At 34.3% G+C, this 27,951-nt stretch overlaps 1 protein-coding gene across 6 annotated transcripts in view; it reads left to right on the top strand.

Moving 5' to 3' along the window:
- Positions 1-27,951, top strand: part of Atp9b (ATPase phospholipid transporting 9B (putative)) — a 351,973-nt gene that overhangs the window by 71,136 nt on the left and 252,886 nt on the right. For all 6 annotated transcript variants that reach the window (XM_063231400.1, XM_003463321.5, XM_003463322.5 and 3 more), the window contains 2 exons: positions 7,471-7,529; positions 17,801-17,852. In XM_063231400.1, coding sequence (XP_063087470.1) covers positions 7,471-7,529; positions 17,801-17,852 — 111 coding nt within the window. The remainder of the gene's footprint in view (positions 1-7,470; positions 7,530-17,800; positions 17,853-27,951) is intronic.

Raw genomic sequence — 27,951 nt, 5'->3', positions numbered from 1 at the left:
TGTTTAGTCTCTCTTTAAATTAAATTAAAAAAAAAGAAACTACAGTACCCAGTGCTGATTAGAGTGTCATGATGTGAAATCCAGCAGTACTATTATTCTTTGTTCAGAATGATTTTAACCTGCTTTAGTTTGTTTAATCTAAACGTAAGTGAAGATATGGATAACTGCATGTATGTTAAGTGTATAGGATTGACAGCCATCTTATTAAGTTTTTGTTGGACAGTTGAACAGAACTGTTTGTGGTCTCGCTGTATGAATTCCCACTTTACGTGTTCCATTTTTGTATCCTGAACAACTATTTGTAAGAGGACAGTATGTAAACATCAACTAGTGATTTCTTACTGTTTATTTTTTCTCTGAACGTATGTGTTTATTTCTACCTATTTTCTGTTTTGTTTAGTCTTTAAATGAAATTTTAAAAAAAGTTTGAAAAGAAAAAAGAAATTTCTCTTGCCCTAGATTGGAGAGATAGACTGCTATGTTTTCTCCTAAATACATGATTGTTTTAAGATTTGCATTTAGGTAAATCTCTAAATGAGGTCTTGTGAGGTTAGGATTGCAGTTCCTAGTACCATTTACCTTGGTCCTTGTGGGACTATATCTTGAGTATAGGTTTGCTCCAGAAGCTGTATATGGTTTCTTTGGGGGGCTTAATCTGTAAATAGATGGCACTTGAGTCTCTCTGCTCTTGCATAGGAGTAGAGGTAGAAGCTTAGTTTCACACAGAGCATGAAGCAAGGGGCCAGTGATCTGCCCAGGTAGCAGAATCTGTTAATCTGATATTGACGTTCTATGTCAGTGGTAGGGCACACGTGCCACAGCAGGCATGCAGGGCCCTCTCTTTTGGAATGTGAGACCAGTCACCTAACCAAGGTTTGATGATTTATTAGCGTGCATACAACAGTAAAGATCACATTGATTGTACAAAAGCTTGCTAAGTGGAAACTTTTACTTTTCAATAAAAACTAAAACGGTTTGTATTATTGAAAGCTATATTATTGCATTTTGCATTTCTCTTTTCTTTCTTTTTTTTAATTTTTTGAGACCAGGTCTCACCTATATTGTTTAGGATGACTTTGAGCTCACTATGTAGCTCAGGCTGCCCTTGAACTCATGGCAATCCTCTTGCCTCTGCCTTCCAAGTGCTGGAACTACAGTTGTGAAGTACAGTTGTGAAGTACCTGTTATGATGTTTTTTTTCTTTTAAGACAAAAGATATTAATGTACAAGTTGTTTTTTCTAAACTAAAATCTCAATATTCAGGTATGATTGCAGTGTTGGCACCTGGTGATAAATAAGTGGGTTGTAGGTGCAGTTTGGGTACTTGATCTCTAAAAGGTTTACCATCACTGTTTTAAAAGTAATCCATATGTATGCTTTATCTCCTACTTATACCATCCTATATGTGTTTGGTTGGGATATAAATACCATGTTTTTATCTACAGATAATACCTGTGTCTAGTGGATGTCTTCCGTGGTTGTACTTTTTAATCCATTATGATAATGTCTCATTTCTACTTATGAGTAGAATGATTGTCATTTTCTTTGTGCTTTTAAAATGGCTTAATTTTGGATGTGTATTTGCAAAGAGTATAATCAGTGTCATAGAAATATGTTTCATTTATGCATTAAGGCGATCACAGGATTTGAAATTTTAGCACAGCAACATTTGAATATTTTCACTGCTGATGTTTATGAGTTTACTAAAGTTTAACAGAAGATATGTGTGACATGTGATTAAGGAGCTGTGAAAGGGAGGACTTTCCAAAAGGACAAATGCAAGCAGTGTGTTAGAATAAGCCAGTGGCGTCATCTGGCCGAGATGCTGGTTGTGGATAGAGTACGGGGAATGGAAATGTAGGTAACAAATTAAATCCTGAAAGTTAATGTGAGGTCAGTTGTAAAACACTTGTATGTTAGGATATAAATCTGAATTGTATTCTAATTGTTAAATGGGCTTTTTTCCCAGTTCATTTGGAATTTAGGTTTATTAGACAAATTATAAAAACGGAGTTCATGTAAAATACCTTTTCTGTGGTAAAAAATAATGGATAGTAGTGGAGCTGGGAAGTAAGTTCTGTGTGTAGGAAGCTTCACAGTGAGAAAAAGTAGTTCTATCAGTTAACTGTTTGATTTTGCTTCATAGGAACCCAGAGGAAAATTTTCCTTACAAGTGAACATGTTTTGTACAGAGTAGGGAACATTTATTGTTGAGAGGATTTCGTTGGACTAGCTCAGAGAAGACAATACGATTGTTACTTTATTTGGCAATATTTACTACTAAGTATTTCACTGAAAAGTAAAAGACTGCAAATATATGACTTCTTGAGTGTTACCTGATAGCAAATGGAATAGGATATTTTTAAAGAAAAAAAATGTCAGTAGTTTTAGTACTAGTATTTACATTGAAATATATTTGTAATTTTGAGCCTCTTTTATACTAAATGTACTCTGAAATTATTAAATTCTGAGGGTTTATATCCTAAACATATCTGTTACCGAGCTGTGTGGATTTGTGGGGGCAGGCAGCAGTTGTGTGTTTTATATGTCCTGTGGATTATAACATTGAGGGGTTTTCTATGGTTTCCAGTATGTTTCACCTCTGATATTAGTATGTTGCTAGGTTCAGATGTCAGCTCAAAGTGCTGGACAGAAATCAAATTCTCAGTATAGGAATGGGGTGTTAAAGCAGAACAAGGCCATTTTTGTTGGGCTTTCACTAGTAGGCATGTTGTGGAATGTGGATGGCCCCTGTTCCATCCCTTCTGTCCGGTACCCTTAATGGTTCCCTGGGAGAGGTTGAAAACATGTCACTGAGTTCACATGTTGACAAAGGCACTAAAGAAAGTGCAAATTGTACCACAAATGTAAGGTTAAAATTATTTAAGAAGTCAGGATATATTAAAAATTTTTGATAAGTCTTTAAAATTTAGGAATGTATATATATATATATATATATATATATATATATATATATAATTTTATTTAAGGAGAAAAAAGGAAAAAAAACAGAAAAGGTACAAGTTATACAGAATTTCAGAAAAAATAAACAATAGGAAATCACTAGTTAATTACATATTGTCATCTTAGAAGTAGTTGTTCAAGTTACAAAATTAAAGCATATAGAGGGGACTTTCAAATAGTGAGACTGCAAACAGTTTTGCTCAATGCTCCAATAAAACTCAGCAATATGCTTATCTATCTTATACACTTAAATATATATGCAGTTATATCTTTTAGAGCACTTTCTTTTCCTTTCTTTTGTACAATGACAATTACACATTTTGGGTTTTATTACTTCCACAGTTCTTCTTACTTTTTTTTTTTTTTTTTTTGAAGAAAGTAAAACCAAATGTGACATAACAGGACGGAGTCAGTCAAATCAAAAGGATGGACATAATACATAATGTAAAAACAAAATACAAGGTGATCAACAATGGTTACCACAATGCCTCTTGTTATCTTAAAAAGAATTGCCTATATCATCAGTTATAATAAAATTGAACAAAACAGTAAAGAATAAGACCAATAAAACCAAAACTTTGGAGACATTAGAGGACTTCAAAAGAAGATAATAGTCAAGCAGAATGGGCGTCTAATGAATCTTATTGTCTTCATAGTTGTTGCCTATACTTTCAAACTTGGTACTATCAAGCATAACACAATAGAGGAAAATCAGTCAAAACAAGATGGTGAGAGCAATACAGGGTTTCAAATCAAGTTAATAGGAAATCAAAGTGAGTTACTATAATATATCCTACTATTTTTTATTTATTTTTCCCTTAATTAAAAGGATAAAAATGAAGAACTAGATAATAAAAAGGAGATTGAGATAAAAAAGAGGGCATAACAACAAAACAGCACAGGTCAAAACATAGCCATTTAAGCAAAATAGTGTTTCACCACAAGATAATCTCGACATAATAGTAGTTACCATAGTGTCTCTTACCTTAAAATCTTTGGGTATAACTTTGTATACTGTAGCATCAAACATATCAAGACAATGTAAAACTGTTCAAGAGAATGACAGTTTTACAGGGTATTTAGAATCAACTAAAAGAAAATGAACAATGGTTTTTGTATATTCTCCTTGTCTATAAAAGTTTTTGTTTATATTATCACAAATAATAAAATCCAATAAGATACAACAGGTTAAAACCGATGGAGACAGAAGAACAAAAGCTTGATAGGACTTCAAAACAAGAGGATATTAAATCAGCACTACCTATTATGATGTCTTGTTTTCTCCAAAATGGCTGTTCCTACCATCCAACCTTCTCTGTCTCATTTCTGTTGAGCTCTTTTTCTGTCATTAGTTGTCAGTTTGTCTTCTTCATTTCACTTTCTGCTCCATTGATTATGGCCGCTCTGCCACTGTTTCTGGAATCTTGGTATTTTTCATTTTTAGAATATCCTGCAGTAATCTCTGTAGAGTTGAATTGGTGGTTGCCAGTTCTCCTAGTTCCTCTTTATCCTGGAAGCACCTTGTTTTTCCATCAATTTCTAAGGACAGTTGTGCAGGAAATATCAATCTTGGCTGGAAGTTATTATCTTTCAAAGCTTGAATTATTTCCCCCCATGCTCTTCGTAATTTGATGGTTTGTGCCGAGAAGTCTGCTGTAATTCTGATGGGTGTTCCCTTGTAAGTGATCTGTTTCTTGTCTCTGATGGCTTTTAATATTCTGTTCTTATATTGGGTTTCTGGAATTTTGATTATTATATGCCTGGGTGTAGCTCTGTTTGGGTTGTAGGTGGCTGGGGTCCTGTATGCTTCATACATCTGAGTATCTTTACTTTTTGCTAAATTAGGGAAATTCTCTTGGATTATTTCTGTGAATAGCTTTTGTATTCCATTTGTTTGAGTCCCTATTTCTTCTTTTATGTTCTTAATTGTTAAGTTATAGATCCTCTTATCATCTTCTAGCCTTTGTATTATTGCTGTTTGTTTTCTTGTTATTTTTAAGAAGTTTTTCATTTCATGCTCCCACCTTACAAATCTGTCCTCCAGTTCTGATAATCTATCCTTAGTTTCTTTCAAGCTGTTATGCCAGCTTTCGATAGAGTTTTTAGTTTCCTGGTAATGTCTTTGAACCTGCTTCATGAATTCTACGTTTTCTCTGTTTTCTCCATCAAACAATTCTCCCCTTTTTTTCTGTTCTTCCATTCGACCATGTGTTTTTTCTTGGGAGGAGCTTAGCATTTCTTTAACTATTCTACTTATATCTTGCTTTACTTGGTTAAATAGTACACTTTTGAATTTGTCTATGAGGCTCCGGAGATATCGCTTTATGTCTATTGGTGCCGTGTCTGATATTGCATGTTTTCTGTCTTCATTCTCTTTTGCATTTACCTTTCCTGGATCAGTGTTCTCAGGATTGGGGACTGAGGACCCTTTCTTGTTGCTCCCTTTTCCCATACTTTTTGTTCCTTCCATACAAGCGTATGTAGGAGGCCCAGTTTTTTTTCTCTTTGTCTGTTACAGTTTGTTTGCCTCCGCTGGCTAGGTGTTCTCGCCCACTGCAGTGTACTAGGGAGACACAGACCTGGGCAACCTCTGCTGGGCCCGTCCCTCCAGATCAACCTAGTGAAGGCTTCCCTGCTAGGGTGTACCACCAGGCGCAGGGACCTGATTTGGGCTAGCCTACTGGATCTTAGTCTGTGGAGTCACCAGGCCAAGCGCTCCCCACCAGTCCCGCTTGAGAGGGGAATATACTACTAAAGTCACTGCAGGGCCCTGTTCGGCTAGTCTGCTCGTTCCCAGAATGTCCTGTGTTGGAGCCTCCTAGTCTATGAAAGGGTCCCTGTTTCTCTCACTCACCGCAGGTTGATGCAGGGCTCCCTGCCAGTCCTGCTCTCAACACTGTTTGGTTAGCCAATTCTCTGCTCTCAGAGCTTCGCTCGTCTCTCTCCCTGCCGTGCCGATTGGGACGCAGCAGTGGCAGCAGGAAATTCAAATCACAGCTTCCAATGGCGCGGGATCCAGCTTCCATGCTGAGATTTTATCTGTTCCTGTTATAGCATCAGGATTGCATTTCCAGTTGGTTTCTCTCAGCTTAGTTCGTTCCTGGGTTGGCAGGGTACATCTCCCCTCGCTTAGGACTCCTCACATGGCACTGCTCCTGGATTCTAAGCTGGTAATCTCAGCCTCCATGGCTGCTGTTATTTGTCTGCCATGTTCCCCCAGAAGTCCAGGACGTATATTTTAATTTAACATGTTTGTAGGCTAGTGACCATACAGTTTTGTTACTTTACTATGCTCCCCCTTCTTCCTCTTCCTTTACTTTCTCTTGCTCTTCTTTCTTATTCTCTGCTTCCTTCTCTTTCTCTTTTCCTTTTGTTCCCCTTCTCTTTCTTCTTCTTTCAGTCTTGCTTCATAGCCCAGACTGGCTCACGTAATCATCTTACCTCAGTGGTTCTACACCTGCATATTGTTGTACCTGGCTTAGCTTTCTGATTGGGGAATATGGAAAAATACAACAGCAAGATTATTTTGTGTATAAAAGGAAACAAATATTTTGGAGCAGTAGGACACTAGTGAAATTCAGTTCCTTTAATTGGTACAATATTTAGGAAATAAGGTTTTATAGAAATTTGAGCCTGAAAGTCAGTATAATAACCAGTGATGATAGTTTTTGATAAAGTAATATAAACTTAACTGTCCTTCTGTTAGCAATTAGAATAAACTGAATGCGAAAGAAATGAACTTCTTGTATTAGAACAGTATTGACAGAAATAAAGAAATAGACTCTCAAGGTTCTTGGCTATCCTAAAACAGAGTAAGATATAGGAGAGGTGGACCAAAACAGGAGGAAGGAATGAATTTGTATGAGTTTTAAGACTTAAGGTCAGTATTTCAGGTTATATGACATCCATCTATTCTATATAATATAATATAGGTATTTAAGTGTGCTATAAAAATTTAGAGTACCATCTTAAATTATATATAAATAGAGATTTTACTCCATATAGTATGTAGAACTACTTAGTAATAAAATTTCAAGTCCTAATTTTCAATCTTACCCTGTGTTGTAAAGCTAATACTGGAGAACTATTTATATATAATATGCTTTCATTTTTCTGTTTTGTGCCAATCAGTGCCATTCACAATATTCACAGATTTGTCTATCTCTGTGTTACTTATTTTTGTTCATCAAATTAATTTTATTTAGTAATATTTCTGATCACTGGTTCTTGCCTGAGAACTGACAAAATATGGGATGTTTCTTCCAAATGGAATCTGTTTTCCAATTACCACAAAGAAATTATTTTTTTTAAATCAGAGTATTGTGTTTGCTTAAGAAATCATTAGTGGTTTGTCTGTTTGAAATTTATTTTGAATGTATGAGTATAGGCAAATTTCTGATGTGCTTTTTTATCTTAGAGTTATTTTTAAAGTATTATCAATTGAAAGTTGATTTCTGGTGTACTATTGTTGCCTTGAGTTGATTTATATTTCTTCTTTTTTTTAAGGTAAAGTGCAAGTAAAGAGTTCAGACATACAAGTTGGAGACCTCATCATAGTGGAAAAGGTTGATGCACTTTTAATATATTTTAGATTGGTATATACAATTCATTAATTGTAATTCTAATATCAAGTAATTTATGAGAATGAAATTGAGACAGGCATTTTACATCTTAATGTCTGTGTATAAGATTTAATGTTTTTGAACAAAAATTTAGGTGTTTATATATTCTCTGATTCGCTAAAGTGTATTTCAACTGTAGATAAATCATATTTTGTCTAAAGTAAGATATGTTAACTGTTTAATGCTGCATTATAATTATTTCACTTGTGCACAGAATTGTTTTAGAGCCTATCAATAACATTCTATCTCAGGTTTCATATCTTCTCTATCTATATTATAATACTTACAGTTTAAAAATTCAAAGAGGGAGCAGATGAATGGAAATAAAAGAGTACAACAAAAGGAAATGTTTAGGTAATTTTAAGGAAAAGCCCTGAACAAAGGAACAGAAGTTTTGGGAATCTTCAGGGAGGCTGATAGTCTGGAGAGTGTTGAATGGGCACCTGTGTTTGGAGGTTTGATTCTGAAGTGCTGTTGCTTCTGCTTCCTGGGATGTGTGCGTGCTGTGTCCACTGCACATGCTGTTTGTCCATGGAACATCAGTGCTGTGGGTGTTGTTTCCTATAGAAATGGCTGTGCTTGCCCTCTTTATTCTTGTTTAATGTCCACATTGACCGCTCTGGCTCCCACGCCTGCTCCCTGTCTTTGTGATTGAACCCAGGGTGTTTGCATTGAGCTATATACCCAGCTCTTTAAGGAAAAAAAAAAGTTTTTTTGGAAAAAAATTGAGACAGAATCTTGCTGAAGTTGCCAAGGCTTGGCCTGAGCTTGTGTTCTTCTTGCCCCAATTTTTCAGAGTCCTAGGATTACAGTCCAGTACTACCTTTTTAAGGCTCTAAGGATAATCTTTAATAAGTTTATAAGATAGGTCCTGCCAGATCTCCCTCAAAGTAGTCTTGAGTTTGTGATGTCACCTGGTAAAAGGATGTCGGGGGCAGACCTAGCCCTCAAAATGGTCTTCTGTCTGAAATAGTCTTCTTCATGCGCCTAGAGACCATTATGTTAAGTGAAATAAAGCAGCAAACATTGTTTCTCTTATATAAAAAAAACCAAGTAAAATAAAAACTAAATAGAAAATAGGAGGCTACATCTTTTGTAAACAGGAAGAAGACCTAGAGCTAGAGAGGGGAAGGAGTTAAAGAATAATTAAAATGTATTAAGTATACATGTCAATTCTTCACGAGAAATGTAATCATTTTGCACTGAAAATATGTACTGATAAATAAAACTGAAATAAAATTATACACAGAGAATATGTCTGATTTTATAATATGAGATAAAACCAAAGAGTTTTTTGCAATTGATTTACATAGTGTTCAGTTGAATAGATACTGTTACTAGCTTTTTATTCATTTGATTTTCAGTAAGTCTGTTTTCCACTATTAGAAAATGCTGAGTCAGAATCTTTATACATATATATCTTTGTATATTCTGTTATTCTGATGAAGTTGATTCAGTATGTTAGTGATACAAATTTTGATAGATTTTTCTGCTTCCGTCATAGGCTATATTTTTTTGAATACTTTTAAAGTATAGAATACTGATACTTTATTTTTTGATGCTGGAGATTGAGCCCACGGCCTTAACATGCTAAACACACACTTTGCCACTGAATCTTTTATTATATTTTAAATACAGTGTTATTAAGTAGGGAAGAAAGCTATCTCAGATAAGGAAAAAATGTATCTGAAAGATTTAGTGGCATTACAAAGTGTGGCTCATCCTGGGTTGATATTTTGTGGACAGGTTATATTAATTGAAGTATTTTTCATGCCACTGGCAGTATGGTAAAATATTATGTGCTATGTTAATATTTTATTGTCTTTCTGATTGGTAAATCCATATAGAAATTTTGGTAGGACAGTGATGTGAATTCCCCTTATTGTTTGTTAATTTTTATTACTGGTTTAGTTGTTTTTTATGTGTCGATATCATGTTGCTTTGAAAATGATGTTGAGCAACACATTTTCTTGGATATAGTTCCTTTCTCTTATGTGTTGAATTTTTTTTTTAATTTTTAAAAAATTTTATTTAAAGACAAAACAGAAAAAAGGGTAGATGAAATACAGAATTTCACAAAAAATAAACAGTAAAAAGTCACTAGTTGATTACATATTGTCATCTTAGAAATAGTTCAAGTTACAGAATTAAAGCATACAAAGTAGACATTCAGACAGTGATATTGCAAATGGTTCTGTTCAACGTTCCAACAAAACTTAGTGATATGGTTTTCTATCTTACACACTTAAACATACATGCAGTTATATCTTTTAGAGCACTTTCTTTTCCTCTTTTTTTTACAACAATAATTACACATTTTGAGTTTTATTACTCTGACCATTCTTATTACTTTTTGTTTTGAAGAGATTAAAATCAAATGTGACAAAACAAAACAGAGTCATTCAAAACAATAGGATGGACATAGTACATCACTGTACTATGACATAAAAAATGAAATACAAGGTGATCAACAATAGTTACCATATTGCCTCTTGCTATCTTCAAAAAAATTGCCCATATCATCCGGTATAATAAAATTGAACAAAACAGTATAGAACAAAACCAATAAAAATGAAAGAAATATTGGAGACATTACAGGACTTCAAAAGAAGACAATAGTCAAACCAGAATGGGTATCATAGTGAGTCTACAAAATAGTTGCCTATACCCTCAGACTTGATACTATCAAACAAAACAGAATACAGTAAAATCAGTCAAAACAAGACAGTGAAAGCAATACAGGGCTTCAAATCAAGTTAATAGGAAATAAAAAATGGTTACCATAATATATCCTGCTATCTTTGGAATAGCTGTCCATGCCATCAAATTTAATAGAAGAAGATAAACTGGAACAGAATAAAACCAAACTAAATAGAACGATGAAAACAAATATGGGTTTCAAATCATGATAAAAGATTATCAATGGCCACTGCCTTCCCTTTTTAGACAGTTGCTCCCCTTTCACTTTCACTTGTACGTTTTGCATCCCACTAACTCCTTTAGTTTTTATAGTATGAAGGCTGCCCCCTATTCACCTAAGTGATTCTGAACCTTTTATCCCTGAGCATGATCTCAAGTTGAATCCATTTATCTTCAAGAGCCTCAAGGTTTTCTTTCTTTATAGCTGAGTAGTTTTTCATTGTATATAAGTGTTATGGCTTTCTAGCCAATCTGTAGCTGATGGGTAAGCTACCCCCACTTTTATCTGGTTCCATGTCACATAGAACATTGTTTTCTCATCTTTGACTTTCAGTCTATAAATCCTCTTTTGGGTTAATTGTATTTCTTATATAGAACATATTGATAGACCCCATTTCCTGATCCACTCTGCCTGAGTTTCTTTTTATTGGTGAATTGAGGCCATCTGTATTAGTGATTATAGCCAACCTTCTCTGCCTCATCTCTACATGTTATTTTTCTGCCGTTGGTTGTCTCCTTTCCCCTTCATTCCACTGCCTCCCTCGTTCAGTGAGCCCCCTCTGCCGCTGTTTCTGAAGCCATAGTCTTTTTTCTGTCTCTCTAGAATGTCCTTCAGTATTTTTTGTAGGGTTGGATTGGTGGTCACGAACTCCCCCAGTTCTGCGTTGTCGTGGAGGCATCTTGTTTCTGCATTAATTTTGAGAGACAGTTTTTCAGGATACATCAGTCTGGGTTGGGGGTTATTTTCTTTCAGGACTTGGAATACTTCACTGTAAGCTCTTCTTTTTTTTAAATTTTTTTTACCCAAGCTCTTCTTGATTTGATGGTTTGGGTTGATAAGTGTGCCGTGATTCTGATTGGTTTTCTTATGTAGGTGATCTTTTTGTTTTCTCTGGTGGCTTTTAATATTCTATGCTTGTGTTGACTATCTGGCATCTTGATTATTATATGTCTGGGTGTAGATCTATTTTGGTTATAGCTGGCTGGATTTCTGTATGCTTGATTTATCTGAATATCATTTCCTTTGCCTATGCTTGGGAAGTTTTCTTTAATTATTTCTGTAAATAGCCTTTGTATTTCATTTGTGTTTACCCCTACTTCTTTACTCACATTTTTTATTCTTAAGTTATAGATCCTTTTGTCGTTTTCTAGCCTTTGTATCATTGCTTCCTGGTTCTTTGTTATTTTTAAGTGATCTTTCCTTTCATGATCGCAAGCTGCAAACCTGTCTTTAAGGTTTGATAGTCTATATTTAGGTTATTTCCAGCAGTTTGTCAGCTTTCAAAGGAGTTTTTAATTTCCTGGTAATCTCTTTAAATCTGTTTCATATGTTCTAGATTTTTAAAATATTCATTCAAGGTTTCCCTCCTTTTTCTATGCTCCTCTATTCTTTCATCTGTGTCTTCTTTAGAGATGCTTAGCAATTCTTTCTTTGTATTTCTTATAACTTCTTTTACCTGTAAGAGTATTTCTATTTTAAGTTCTTTTATAGCTTCATGGAGTTGTTTCTTTATTTCAGTTGCTGTTGCTTCAAAAACTGCAGGTGAGCAACTCCTAATCTCTTCTTTGTTTACATCTCCTAGAACAGTACTGCTTGGGTTGGAGGCCAGAGACTGCCTTTTGCTTCTTCCTCTTGTCATGTTCTTCTGGACAAGTGGGTAATGGCGTCCCTGGCACTTCCTATGTTGGTTATAAGATTACTCTGAAGTTGGCTAGGTACTTCTGCTGTTTGCTCCTTTCCCCAGTCTGCTGGTGGCTACTGGAGTGTAAGCAGGCATGAGGCAGGCTGGTCCCTCCCTTCTGAGATGGTTAACCACAGGAAGTCTTCACCATGTTAGTGTGTGCTGGATGGGTGGGGTTGTTTAGGGATAGCTGTAGGGAAACCTCAGCAGTGGCTACTGGACTTGCAGAGGGGCAGGACCCAGTGTAAGCATTTTCCACCAGTCTGCTCTGAGCTAGGAGTGGCTGAATGAAGCCAGCTGCCATTCTGTCTCCAGGCTTATCCTGCCCAACTCCAAAATATTGCCCGGCCAATTATTACTCCTGTGGGAAAACTGAGTCCCACACACTCTCTGCCAGCCAGTGCAGTTCTCCGGTCTGCTGCTTCCCACTGCAGCTGTATCTCCCTGCCAAGGTCTTCGGTCTTGCTAGCCACCAGCTTCACTGTGCCCACGTGTCTCCAGGTGTCAACAGTGCTCTCTCACGTGTTGAATTGTTACACATGGATTTTTCAGGATTTGTCTTGCAGGTGGAAAATCATGAGTTTCAACTTTTTTGATTTAGGCCTAGTGTTGTCTTCTTTATTTTTTAAAAGGGTCATTTGCAAGAATTCATTTTTTTCCAAAGAAGCAACCTTTAAAAAAAAAAAAAAAAGCATTATGTGGTTTTAAAAAAACACCTGTAACTGATACTTGAAGACTATAATATGCTCTGAATTTTAAATGGAATAAAAGCTGTTAAACTAAGTAAAAATAGCAGTACAATTTGTAATAGCTAAATCTTGGAAACAATCCAGATGCCCATCAACCAAGGAATGGATGAGAAAGATACAATATTTATATAAAATGGAATACTACTGAGCCATAAAGAAGGATCAGCAACACTTCTTTAGGTAAATACATGCAACTGAGACCATAATTTTTTTTTTTGGTCTTTTTCCTTTTTATCGGTACCAGGGATCGAACTCACAACTGCCTGCTTGCAAGGCAGGCGCTTATGCTGCTGAGCTAAATCCCCAGCCCCAAGACCACACTCTTAAGTGAAATAAATCAGACTCATATGTATAATCATCACATTGTCTCCTTGGCAGGAGAAGTTGAAAGAGTAAAGAATGTACATACTGTGAAGTGGAAAGTCATTGTATGAAAGGAGAAAGGAGCTAGGAGATGGGAAGGGGAAAGCGAAGGGAAAAGGGATGAAAACGCAAGTTCGCTATACTATTACTGTCGCTTAGTTCGTTGAAAAGGAAGGTTTGTATTAATATGATTGAAGAATTTATGCCCATATCTTGTTCTCTGATTACTTTGAAGATTACAGTATACATTTTGTTAATTATTGTTGTTCTATTATTTTGTTAAGAAATTATTTTTTCAATGAAAAAATCTATTAATAGTAAAGGTTATTTTATATATTTATACATTTAAGGAAAGGAAAGAAATGCCAAAAATTGTTTCTGGGATTCACAGGGGGACCTTAGAATAGTGGTGGCAAACCTTTTCGAGCTGTCAGTGATACAAACAGCCTGCTCCTGCATGCATACCATAAGGTCACCTCCACTTCCTTAGAAATATGTGAAACTTAGGTCAAACATATCAGGTGAAACATTACTGTTTGAACACATGTGAAGTAAGGCACTTGTGTAAAATCAGGGCTTTCAAAAGTTGGAAGTGACGTGCACAGGTCATAATAGCCCAGTCTCTTATAACTCAAGGATTTGGGGAAAACCTTGGAACAAAAGCAGAATAGATTCAGGTGGCCCCTGTTACGAATTGCATCTTTATTCCTTGATATAGAATAGATTCTGGAAGAGGGAAATATTGGTTTTCTTGTAGCTGGGGAGGAAAATCATTTACTTTATCTTACTTTTCTGAAGTAATGTAATTTATTGAGTACTACAGTGTATATCATAATGCCTAGCACAAACATTGTGAAAAGTTTATGAACAGATTTGTGTAAACTGAGATGGAATCCTGGAAAAAACTGACACATAAGAAGAAATAAGAGACAGAGGAAACCACTGAAATAAATAATCAATCAGGTTTGCTCTCTAAATAGTTACTTTTATCATAAATCATCTAAATAATTACTCCAGAGTCAGGCAAAGTGAATAAAAAACTTGACAAGAAGGTTACTTTAGATTCACTGACTTAGGCCGGATTAAGTATTGTGAAGAATGCAGTAAAGAAGAGGCGTATTACCATAGGAAAGTTAATTCAAGAAACATTGAGTGGGGGTTCTAGTTATTGTAAAAAATATACTACCAGTACAAGTTTACAAAGAAAACCGTGGATGGCCTTAATGTAAAATGTAGAACTTGTGGGAAAAAGCATAAGATAAGTATTCAAAATCTTGGGATTGGAAAATAATTCTTAAATGATACATAAAAAAAGTGGATGAGAAAAAATTGATGAATTGTTTTTCATTATAATTAAAACCACTTTTTGAATAACCTCATGAACATGGTGAAAAAAGCTACAAATTAGGAGAAAACATTTGTAAGTCATATGTTTGATGAAGATTTTATATCTGGAGTATGCCTGTCAAAATCATAAAAAAAGTTCAGATTAGAATGTGAGCAAAAGATTCAAAGAAACTTTTTTCCTAATAGAAAATAAGCACATGAAAAGGAATTCAATATCAGTAGACAGCAAGAAATAAAAAGTTAAAATAATGAAGTATCACTACACATATCTCAGAATAGCTAAAATTCCTTTAAAAATGATGAAATATTGGCAACAGAAAAAAAGATTATTTACATGGTTCTTATGGGAATGTCAAATGTTATAGTTATTCTGGAAAATCATTTGAAGTTTTTTAAATGAAACTAAATATGCAAGTATCATGTAATGTAGGATTGAACTCCTGGGCTTTTATCACAGAGAAATACTATTTATGTTGATAAAATTCAGGAATGTTGACATCTGCATTACTTACAGTAACCAAAAGGTCAGAAACATCTCCCCACAGCAGAGACGCTACTGTTGTACATCCACTGCATGTAACGTGTCAGGCAAACACTACTCTCAAGTTGTTTTCAGTCTTGAAGAGAAGGAAAAATACAAAGACTCCAATAATTTAATTTATCTAGTTTATTTATGCCTGTGGTTCATTCAAAATAAGACAAAAAAGAGAATAGAGAATAATGGTCTGAAAAATCAAATTAAGAAAACAGTTCCGGGGCTGGGGATTTAGCTCAGCAGTATAAGCACCTGCCTTGCAAGCAGGCGTCGTGAGTTCGATCCCCGGTACCGAAAAAAAAAAAAAAAAATGAAAAAGACAAACAAACAACAACAACAAAAAAATAGAAAACAGTTCCATGTGTTATGGCATCAAAAGGAATAAAGTGCTTAAGAATAGGTTTAACAAAGAATACTGGACTTTGAAAAGTATAAAAAGACAAGTAAATGGAAAGACACCCTATATTGATACATAAAAGTATTAATATTATTAAAATGTCAGTACTTCCTAGATTTAGCTAAAGATTTAGTCCTTTCTTTGCAGATACTAACAGGCTGATTGTAGATGTCATAATGGGAATACAAGAACCCAGAATAGCTAAAACAATTTTAAAAATTAATGAACAGATTTTGCATATTCACCCTTCATTTGAACGTGAAAGTTATGGTAACTAAGACAGTGTGAAACTAGTAGTAAACGTGCAGTTGAGACTGTGGAAATGAAAGTGTGAAATTTGTGGTTAATTCCTTCTGGATAAAGGTGCTTCAGTGATTCAGAGGCGGGCACATGCATGGACAGATGCCTTTTGTGCTGTCTGCTGTTAATGAAGATTCTATATTTTGCCTACTATGGATGACACTTCTGTGTTATTTGATCAGTCTTTTCTCATACACGCACAGATGTCTGTTGCGTATATACCTAGGAATGGGTGGGTTTGGTGTGTATGAATGTATTCCACAGCAGTAACTAATAACACTTGTACAGAGTGGCGTGTCCAGTTATACTTTAATCAGCAATATCTCTGTGTTCGCCAACACTTGGTGTGTTCAGCCTGATTTAGCATTTCCGATGTGTATGTAGTTGTGATATGTATTTAGCATGTATATTTCTCTGAAAGCTAATAACTTGGGGACCTTTTTGTATCGCTTTGCATGTCTTTTTTTGCGAAGAGCCTGCGAGAATGTCTTATTTTCTTCCTGAATTAACTCTTCTTTTTCTTAACAGTTTGTAGGCCTTTATGGGTTGTGGATTAGAGTCTTTTGTTACATATGTTACAAATAACTTCTCCTTCCTTGAGGATGTGTTTGAACAGAAATTCTTGATTTTTTTAATGAAATCCACTTTATTAATCTTTTCATTTTTTATCTTTCATAAAAATATGAGTGGTAGTAATTTTGATTAAGAAATCCTTCTCTCAAAGAAGTTATAAAGTTTTCTTGTAATGTTTTATGAATGAAAAGACGATTTAGTGGAGATAGGAAATGAATTCTATATTTTTAGAGGTTTTATTGTTTGGACTTTTACATATAGAACTGTAATTTGAATAATTTTTATATTACGTTGATTTAGAGAATTGCATGTCTTCACTATCCCTGTATGTATTTTAACATTGATCTTTTTCTTATTACTAACGTGGATATATGTATTTTAAAAATGCTTTCCTGTTAATTGTGTATAGTGATGTATATATTTGCCTACATATTTCTCTGTCTTTTTTTTTTTTTTTTTGGTACCAGGGATTGAATTCACGACCTTGGGCTTGCGAGGCAGGCACTTATGCCACTGAGCTAAATCCCCAGCCCCTTATTTTTGTTCTTATTCACTTGGCTCTTTATGCTTTTTTGGAGGCTCATTGGCTGTTTTTCTTTGCTTTTAAATGAACATATAACTCTTAAAAATTTTTTTTAGCCTCTCTTCCTATTCTGTGCACATTTAGTGTGTATACTTTCCTCTTAATGGTTTTCTGACATTGGATGTTTATCTTCTAGTTGAGTTTTAATTTCCTTTAGTTAAAAAATATTTTTGCAATTTTCATTGTGATTTTTTTTTTCTCCTTGAGCAATGGATCTTACATAGTCACTCTTAGTGTTGAATAGCTCTATCCAGGGACTGGGGATTTAGCTCAGCGGCATAAGCGCCTGCCTTGCAAGCAGGCAGTAGTGAGTTGGATCCCTGGTGCCGATAAAAAAGGAAAAAGCCAAAAAAAAAAAAAAAAAGAATAGCTCTATCCAACATCATGTATGTTTTCAATCTTAATAACATATTTGTTTTTATTACTAATCACTAAATCCTTCTTTACTGTATGTAGATAAATCTTTGCCTAGTTCTCAAAAGTAATTCCATGAATTACATTATGTATTCATATTGTAGATACCTTTTCTTCCGGTTCATTTTTCTTTTAGCTTCTTTACTTAATTGAATTATTGGTAACAATGATTAAATATATGAATAGTGACTTATAAAAAGTTTTATATGCATTATAATCTGAAGTTCCTTATTGTTCTTCCTAATTCTAATGTTTTTTAGTTGTTTTTACTGACCATTTCTACTGTGGAATAAGTTGTGTCAATGTATAACCCCGTATGTAGATAATTAATATTTTATATTATTCTTTGCAGAATCAAAGAATTCCATCAGACATGGTGTTTCTCAGAACTTCAGAGAAAGCAGGTATTTATTTAACAGTGTTGCTGATTTAGTATTATGGCAGTTTGATACTTATTTTTAAATATAAAAGTAAAATTTATGTCTAAAACTTCCAATATGCATAATATTTTGAACTCATTAATTTCTAAATCACTTCTAGTTACTGCTATTTAAAAAGATAACTTGATTTTGTAAAATGTTTGCTTAAAAAGGTAATGTCAGTGAATATTTTCATTTAAAGTTATGAGACCTAATTAATGAAATAATGTTGCTCAAAATTTGCTTGCTCATCTGTATTTGCTGTTTTATTCATCAATTCTGTAAAAAATTATTTATCTCTTATTTAGCTCCAGTGACTAATTGTTGCTTAAAATGTAAAAGAAGCAAGATCCATTTGCAGCTTTCAAAGTTAATGTTTTATATATTTGTGGAAATACATACATTGACAGTAATAATCCTATTGTATGGGCACTGTAACAGTGAAAATTGTTTTGGCCTCTAGGAGAGGAAACAGTTTTCTGTGGCTAAGTTGCTATGAATAGAAGAGTAATATTTAGATAATCTGAGTTTTCAACAGTAAGAAGAAAGTGGAATGGGTACTAGGATAGAAACTCATGTGGGCGACCACAAAAGACATGTTGGAAATCAGGACATCTTATTTCAAATCTGTTTGAGCTATTGTTAATGACGTAATTCAGCTACTACGTATGGGCACATTTTTATCATCTCTGAGCTGGGAGCAGTATATGAAGAAATGTAGAGGTCCTTTGTGCCCTATACTTAAAACTTCAGCAAGTGAACCAGGTTTTTGTAGAAGGCTCATTATATTCTTATTTTTAGTAAGCTTAGCATACACGATTATTTCTAGCATAAATGCCTAGAATTGAGTTGGATTTCAGAATTACTCATTTTTCTTCAATTGATAAACACTTTTTTATTAGTACATGTTTATATTACAGGATGGTGATGTTTCATTTAGGGAATTATATATGCATATAACATTTCTGGATCATTTTTAATCCCTTTTGCCCCTCCCCCTTTTTTCTCCTCTCCACTTCCTAACCTTTTCCTGTTTCTAAGAGTCTACCTTCTATTTTCCTGTTCTCTTTCCTTTCTTTTATTCACTTATTTTTGATTTCTCATGTAAGAAAAAACATAAGATATTTAAACTTTCTTTGTCCGCCTTGTTTCACTTGGCATGATGGTTAAGTTCCATCAATTTTTCTGCAAGTAACATGATTCCATTCTTCTTTGTGGATGAATAATATTTCATTGTAGATATGTACCTAATTTTCTTTGTTCATTTATTTATGGGCACCTAGGTTCTTTCCAGATGTAGCTTTGTGAACTGCTCTGCTATAAACATTGGATTTGCCTATATCACTACAGTATGATATCTTTAGTTCTTTCAAGAATATATCCAGGAAAGAGCTGAGTCACTGGAAGTTTTAGTTTTAGTTTTTGTGGAATCTCCATATTGATCTTACAGTGATCACGCTAGTTTATAATTTTCATTCTTGCCATCAGTATAGCAGGGTGAACCCTGCTTCCCCATCCTCGTAGGAATTTATTGTTTTTTTGTGTGTCTTGCTAGCCTTACTAACACTGGTAAGATAGTATCTCAGAATTGCATTCCCCTAATGGCTAAAGGTATTGAAGAGTTTTTCACATACTTGGTGGCCATTTATACTTCTTTTTTAGAGGGCTTTTTTTCAGTTTGTTGGACTTTTTTTATTGGGTCATTTGTTTTGGGAGGGTTAATTTTTTCGAGTTCTAGATATTAGTCATCTATCAAAAGAGTAGCTAGCAATAGTTTTCTTTTGTTCAGTATGTTGTCTTTTCACTCTGCTAATTATTTCCTTTGCTGTACAGAGGCTTTTCAGTTTGACGTAATTGTATTTGTTGATTCTTGATACTCTTTTTTTGCGCTGTTGGAGTTCTATTTAGAGTTTTTGTTGTTGTTGTTGTTACTGTAACTTTGTGGTATTTTTTGTTCTATTGAGAGTTTTTTGTTGTTGTTACTATAGTTTTGCAGTATAACTTGAAATCCAGCTAGAAAGTCTTTACCTGTGACTATGATTTCAAGTGTTTTCCCTTTATTATCTTCCAGCACTTTCATAGTTTCTTTTGTTATATTTAGATTTTTGTTCTATTTTGATTTGATTTTTAAATAGGAAAACAGGGATCTAGTTTTAGTCTTCTGTAAATGGACATCCAGTGTATCAGTATCATTTGTGAAATAGGCTATCTATTCTCCAGTGTGTTTTTGGATCATTTTTATAAATGTCAGATGACTGTAGGTGCATGTGGTTATTTCTGTGTCCTCTGTTGTATTCCCCTGACCTACATGTCTGTTTTTATGATGCCTCTAGCTTTTTTTTTTTCTTTTAGGATTGCTTTGACTATTCTGAGTATAATATCATGTGAACTTTAGGATTGTTCTTTATAGTTCTATAAAGAGTATTGTTGATACTTTAATAGGGATTGCATTGTATCTATAGATCATTTTTGGCAATTTGCCATTTTCATGATACTAGTTCTTCGAATCCCAAAGCAAGGGATTTCTTAATATTTTCTACTGTCTTCAATTTCATTCTTTAGAGTTCTATAATTTTCATTTTGGAAGTCTTTTACTTCCTTGGTTGGGTTGATTCTTAAGCAGTTTATTTATTTGAAGCTACTGTGAATGAAATTGTTTTCTTGACATTTTTATGGTGTGTTTATTATTGATGCAGATTGATTTTTGTATTTTGAGTTTGTATCCTGCAAATTTACTGAATTTGTGTATCAGATCTAAAAGTCTTCTAGTGGAGTTTTTTGGGTCTTTTATGTAAAGAATATTTCATCTGCAAATAGGAGTAATTTTATCCCTTTCTCTTCACAGCACTTTTCTTTCTTTCTCTCTATTGCCTGATTTTTCTGGTTGAAGTTCAAATACTGCACTGAATGGAAGTGGTGAGGGCAGATACCCTGTTTTTGTTTCTTATCGTACAGGAAATGCTTTCAGTATGATGTTGGCTGTTGGTTTGTCATATATGACTGTTACCAGTTTAAGGTTGTATTCTTCCATTCTTTTTCCAGTGTAGAAGTGTTAGTGTTAGTTCTTCTCTAAGGGTCTGATAATTCTACTGGGTGAGGACTTTGTTTTACTAGGTAGAGTTGTTACTACTGCATCAATCTCATTGTTTTGTTTTTAACCTATTCATACTTTCCAAATCTTCGTGGTTTAATTTTGGTGAGTCCTTAAGCGTCTAGGCATTTATTTTTCTAAGAATCTCTTGACTTTTTAGAATAATAACTTTTCAAAATAATTTTTAATAATCTGCTGCGTGTTGTGATTTTACCTTTTTTCATCTAATTTCTTTAATTTGGGGCTTCTCTTTGATAAGTTTTGTTAGGGTTCATTAATCTTGTTTATCTTTTCAGAGAACCATTCTTTGATTCATTGATCCTTTGTATTACATTTTTCAGTTTCAATTTCATTGATAACTACTCTGATAGTTTTTGTCTTACATTAGGTTAGAGATTGGTTTGCTCTTTTTTTCTAGGACCTCGAGATGCAGCATTAGGTTGTTTATTTGGGATCACTAATTCTGATACAGGCACTTGCAGCTAAACTTTGCTCTTAGAATTGCTTTCATTGTGTCTCACAGATTCTCACACATTGTATTTTGATGATGCATATTTTTCATTGCTCTCTCCCTTTCCTGTCCAGTTAGGTGGTGCCGTGTGACTGACCTCTGGCCCGAGGAATGGGTGAACTGCATTTTGCCTCTCATGTGCTCATTTACTCTTCTTTGCTACCAACTAAGTTGCCTTGGAATTTCTTATTAGAGGGTCAGAGCTTTTGCTATCTTGGTTTCTGGAATGGCTGTGTGGAACAATGTTCCTCTACTCCCAGACTGTATGGATTCTATGTGAGACTTAAATGAACTCATATTTTGAGATTGCAAATTTGCTTTTTAGTTAGGGTTAGGGTTAGGGTTAGGGTTAGGGTTAGTAGCTGGTATTCACTTAACCAGTATCTTATTCTAGTTGATCTCCATATTGCAAAGATTCATACTAATTCTGTTTTAAAACTGTTATTTACTTTTAGAAGTTTGCACGTGTGATTTTGAAGCAATCATTTGGCAATATTGGAGTATAATACTTTTTTTCCTGGTCTTAGTGAGACATATTTCTGATCTTAGAAGTGCTTCTGGTCTTAGTCCAGAGGGGACTGTGTATAGATTTTTAGCTGTTGAGCAGTAGGCTTCATTCATAATTTGATGTGTCAGTGCAGTGCATTGTTGCATAGTGTAGAATGCTAACTGTTGTGGGAGGTCCATCAGACCAGAGTTCCTGCGAATATTCTTAACTACAGGCACAAACTCAGTCTCTGTATGAGATACCTGAAGGATGCACCTGATAGAGTCCATACCCATAGGATTTAGCTTTTGGCAGCCTCAGATGTGTACTTCCATACAAACCTCTGTAACATATATGTGTTACTGGGTCTGAGTGCTAGTGTTTTACTAAGGATTTTTGCCTCTGTATTCATAGAGAATATATTGGGCTCTAGGCTTTAAATTTTTATTTTTCACCTTATTATATCTTTCTTTGGAATCAAGGTAGTTCTGACCTCACAATGAGTTAGGAAGCATTCCTTCCTCCTCTAATTTTTGGAAGACTTTTTGAAGAATTATAACTCATTTAAGTTTTTGGTACAATTCACTCATTTGGGTCTGAAATTTTAAAAAGTTTAAAAATTATTCATTGTCTGTTTGTTCATCATATTATCATTGTCTTCTCAAGTCAGCTTTTGTGTGTGTGTGTGTGTGTGTGTGTGTGTGTGTGTGTGTGAAGGAATTCATCCAGTTTTTATCTTTCTTTCTTTGAACATACTATTGTTTTTGGTATCTCCTTAAAATCTTTTTTATTTCTGTAATGATATATCATCCTTTGTTCTTGATTTTAGTACTTTGATTTTTTTCTTTATCTAGATCACTCCAGATAGAGACTTGTCAATTTTGTTGATGTTCTCAAAGAACTAACTTTTGGTTTTAATGATAGTCTCAATTTATTTTCTGTTTTTTGTTTCATTTATTAATTTTTTTATTATTCCTTTAATTTGTTTTGGGTTCTGTTTGTTCCTGTTTTTGTAGTTTAAGATTTAATATTAGGTTATTGATCTGAGGTCTTTTTAAAGTACAGGTTCTTACAGCTATAACTTTTCATGTAAGTGCAGTTTTTGCTGCATCCCATAAGGTTTGGAATGTTGTGTTTTCATTTTCAACTTCTCAAAATTTTTTCCAATTTCCCCTGTGATTTTTTTCCTTGGACTCTTGCTTGATCATGAAAATACAGTGTGTTCAGCATTCACCAACAGAAAGACAGGCTCATAAGTTTCTCATCTGCCTTATTCACTGGATCTGACAGTGTAGGACTTACAACTCTTCCCCAAAGTCAAAATGACGATGACAGATATACATTTTGAACTGATTCAGGACACTGATGCAGCAGACATGACATTTAACTAATGACAGTGACTAAAGACTTTCAGAGTTGCTTCAGAAAGTGCCAAGGACAGTGGGATAAGTGTTTTGGAAGCAATAGGGAGCGTTTTGAAGGATTAATGGAAATGTATCTTACTGTAGTAAATTTTAAAAGTTTAAACACCATATTTTTAAATCATACCTTATATGTTTAATTCCCCCATATTTATGAGTTTCCAAAACTTCTAGTTTTACTCCATTGTGGTTGGACATCATACTTCGTTGTCTCAGTCTGAGTCATGCACGTCTCTGTTATGTTCTAAAACATGGGGTGTATCCTCAAAGGTATGGCTTGTGTTCTGAAACAGCATCTGTATCCTTTTTCTGAGGCATGGGATGTTCTACAGATGCCGTTAGTTCTGGTCTAGCGGCAGCATTAGTTATGTAGTCATTTTCTCTTCTTATCTTTCACCTACTTATTTTGCCTGTTCTTGAAAGAGAATTTGTATTTTGGAATCATTTTTTGTGTATTACGTATCTCTTTGTTTCTATAAGATTTTGCTTCATGTTAGTGAGGGTCTTTTATTTGGATTATTTATATATAACTAAGCTCCCTGGATGGTTTGGTTCTTCAGTCATTATAAATTGTAGTTGCTCTGACTCTTTTTGATTACTGTTTTCATCTTTCCCTATTATATACTTAGGTTTTTTAATCGAAAGTGTGTTTATTGTAGACAATATAAAGTTGCTCCTTGATTTTTCTTCTGTTCTTTTAAATTTTTTTAAAAAGTAACTTCCTTCAGGAAAATGTGCACACAGAAAAATGTATACATTTAAAATACAGTTAGGTCATAAACAAACCACAAACCCCATGGAAAGTACGTCAAAGAATCAACAACTGGGATTTCATCTTATTAAAAAGACTTTGCATTTCAAAAGAAATCATCAACAAAGTGAAATGAAAACCCACAGAATGGGAAAGAATTTTAGCCAGCAGTCCCTCAGATAAAGGACTTACATCCAAAACATATAAAAAACTGAAAAACAACAAACCCCCAAATCCAAAGACCCTCTCCAAAATGGGCATCTGAGATGAACACACATTTCTCAGATGAAGATATAAAAATGGCAAATAAAAACATGAAGCAATGTTCACCATCACTGGTCATTTGAGAAATGCAAATTAAAACAGCATTGAGATTTCATATCACTCGGGAAAGAATAGCTGCCATCAAGAAATCAACCAATAATAAATGTTGATGAGGCTGCGGAGAAAAAGAAACACTGCTCTACTGTTGGTAGAAGTGTAGACTGGTGCAACCACTGTGAAAATCAGTGTGGAGATTGCTCAAAACACTAGGACTGGAAGTCCCATTCAATCCAGCTCTTCCTCTCCTGGGTATTTTCCCCGAAAAACTGAAAATGTCATGTTCAATGATATATGTGTACCCATGTTTATAGCAGCGCAATTTGTAATAGTTAAATCTTGGAAATAACCAAAATGCACATCATCTGCAGAATAGATGAAACGGATGTGGTATTTTTATGCAATGGAATATTACTCAGGTATAAAAATGAGGATCTTGAGGCTTTTATAGGTAAACGAAGGCAACTTGAGACTATCCTCATAAGTGAAATAAATCAGACTCACATTTGTAGATATCATATTGTCTCTCTAGTATAAAAAATAATACTGAAAGAATAAGATCCAAAATGTATACTAGATATTGAGATAATGAAAGGGGAAGAAAGTGCTCTAAAGGATATAACTATGTAAGTGTGCAAGATAGATAACCATAGTACTAAGTTTTTGTTCATCAAACAGAATGGTTTGTGCTGTCATTGTTTGTCCACTTTTTATGTTTTGATTTTGTGACATGAGCAACTATTTCTAAGATAACGTGTAATTTATCAACTAGTGATTTCTTACTTTTAAAAAAATTCTGTATTATTTCTACCCTTTTTTCTGTTTTGCTTTGTCTAAATAAAATAAAATATAAAATAAAATAAAACACCCTTAGGAAGGATCGTAGCAAATTTGCACTGTGTAACTGCTGTTGCCACTTACCTCAGCTCTGTTTGCCCCTTATTCTGCTTGCCTGACCCTCTGTTTTTTTTCTCTATCCTTGCTTTCTCAACTCTGATGAGGAGACATACAGCTTTGTATGTCTGGCCAGACCCTGTTCCTGTCTTCCTAGTTGTCTCAGAAGCATCTTTTTCAGGGTTGTTTCTGTCTTTACCACCTATGTGTTCGCTATCAGCTGGTCGCCCAACCCTGAACTTCATTAAGAAAGTTAATGGTTAGCACCCTCAGACTGGCAGTTCCTTCCATGTCCTCCCTCTTTTCAAAACTTAATCTCTCTGCCTCTCAATCTCTCTCTACCCCTCCCTCTCGCTCCCTCTCTCCCTCCCTTGTCCCTTTCCTCTTCCTCTCCCTCTCCCTTTCCTCCTCCTTCACCTCCCCCCTCTAATTTCTCAGTGTTCTGTCCTGTCTACATCTAAATATCTACCCTGCCTGACCTTCTAGGAAAGTGTCCTTTCCCTAGGCTTTAATTACCCTCTGATGCGGGTTACACTTCCGGCTTGGTTGGAGGTTGTTGGCGTGTTCAAAGGCCTTGATGCAATTGAGTTCAATCAGTCTCTATTGTTAGAAGCTTTAATCTGTTTCTGTTAAGTATAATTACTAATTAGGTATGATTTACGCCTGCCATTTTGCTGTTTGTTCTTTATGTTTCTTATGCTATTTTTCTGTGTCTGTACTGCTTCATTACTGCTGCCTTTTTTATAAAAATGTTTTCTGCCATTCTAATTCTCTTGTCCTTTGTTTCTGTATATTTAAAAATTATTTCATTAATTGTTGCCGCAGGGATTATAATTCAGATTTTACGTAGGATTTACTCTTTTTCTTCAATAAATACTCCTTGAATTGTTGCAAGTCTTTGGTTTTCCTGGGTTTAAAAAGTTGCTTTTGACAAGTTTTGCTTATAGTCTCATTAGTTATAGAGAAGTGGATTTTCACAGGTTTTTATACTGCCATTCCTGATGTCACCACCTGTTACTTAAGAGTTCATCGTCCTGTTTTCCAAATATATCCAGTGTAATGAACAAAATGTTTGAGTTTGAGAGATGATTTTACATTAATTGTCCTTTTAATGATTGTGGTAGAAAATACATGTAGGAATAGTAATATTACTATAAATATTGAAATTGTTTTTGATGTTTAACTTAAAAGGAAAAATTATGTAGCTTGGTGTAAGTAAATGAATTATGAATAATATCAAGCACCTTTAAGTGGAGGGTAGTTTGAAATGTCTATTTTTCAGAGAAGGAATGTGAGAGTGGGAAAACAAAAATGATTTGCTAGGGACCAGGGGTTTAGCTCAGCAGCGTAAGCTGAGTTTGATCCCTGGCACCAAAAAAAAAAAAAAAAAGATTTGCTTAAAATCTGTCTTAGAAGTTTTAGAAATTCTTCAGTCTCATGTCTTTTGTTGTTGTTTCTGCAGAGACGGAATGGAATGAATGGAATGCTAAAGTATTAAGCAAATGAGACTCTATTGTGCTAGCCTCAGATTATGTATCCAGATTGATGATGCCCTAAAAATCTTGCCTTAGATTTTATGTGGTTTGGTGAATTATTCTCTGTGATGTATTGATCCTCAATAGCATGAATGTTGGGTCATGAATCTCTTTAATACTTTTAAGAATTAAACCTTTTTCCTCAGCAAAACATACATTATACATGTATGCTACATTTTGTATTATTTACATATTTGCAGAACTTACTAATGGATCAGCATTTAGGACCTTATTGTTGTTTGTTTTAACCTGTGGTTCTGTTCTTCAATATTATTAATCTATCCTGTCAAACTTAGATTGTTAAAAATTACTACTCATTTGCAGATATTAAGAAATCACATGCTTCTGATACTATTTTTCTTCATTTTATTAAATGGATCAGATATCATCCAACTTCTGTTACATTGGCCCCATGGTATTGCTTTCAGTCAAGCATTTAGTTTCAGAAATGCTTTTTTTGAGTGATTTTAAATAATTGAAAGTCTTCTTATTGCCTAGTATTTAGAAAACCAGAGATGTTCTGAATTTGTTGTGCTATCTGCTGACACTCAATATTTTATTGCTTTTCAGTTTTAGTTAAAAATAAACTTCTAATATATTGCAAATTATAGTAAAATTCTTTAGTGCTCAGTTGGTGTTGAAATCCTGAGTGTGACAGCATGTTCAGCGTTAGAAAGCACCATCTGGGTACTTGTCAGTAAGCTCAATGACTTGGTCCATAATGATATTTTGAGTATATATTAATGTAGAATATTCTGTCAAGTCCTGAGTGGATTGTGTAGAATGTAACTGAAGCTGCTGATGTATTTAGTGACTGATGGCTTAAATTCTAATTAATCAATTGATTCATCAGTTTCTTAATTCAAATCAAGTATCTCCCAAGTGCACAAAACTCTTGTCAGTGGTATTAAGAAAAATAAATGTCTTAAAACTAATTTGCATAATTTTCTCTTACAAATGCCAGGATATTTTTCACTTGTGTCCTAAGTGATGAAATTATAGTTTAAGTGTTTGAGATACAACATATTGCAATTTATCTGCTGTCACCTGTTAGAGGGCTGAGTGTCGTTAAA

This window comes from Cavia porcellus, unplaced genomic scaffold, assembly GCF_034190915.1.
Source record: "Cavia porcellus strain 051 isolate PalLab524CR breed Dunkin Hartley unplaced genomic scaffold, mCavPor4.1 scaffold_20, whole genome shotgun sequence".
Classification (NCBI taxonomy): Eukaryota; Metazoa; Chordata; class Mammalia; order Rodentia; family Caviidae; genus Cavia; species Cavia porcellus.
This window is presented reverse-complemented; position numbering and strand designations above follow the sequence as displayed.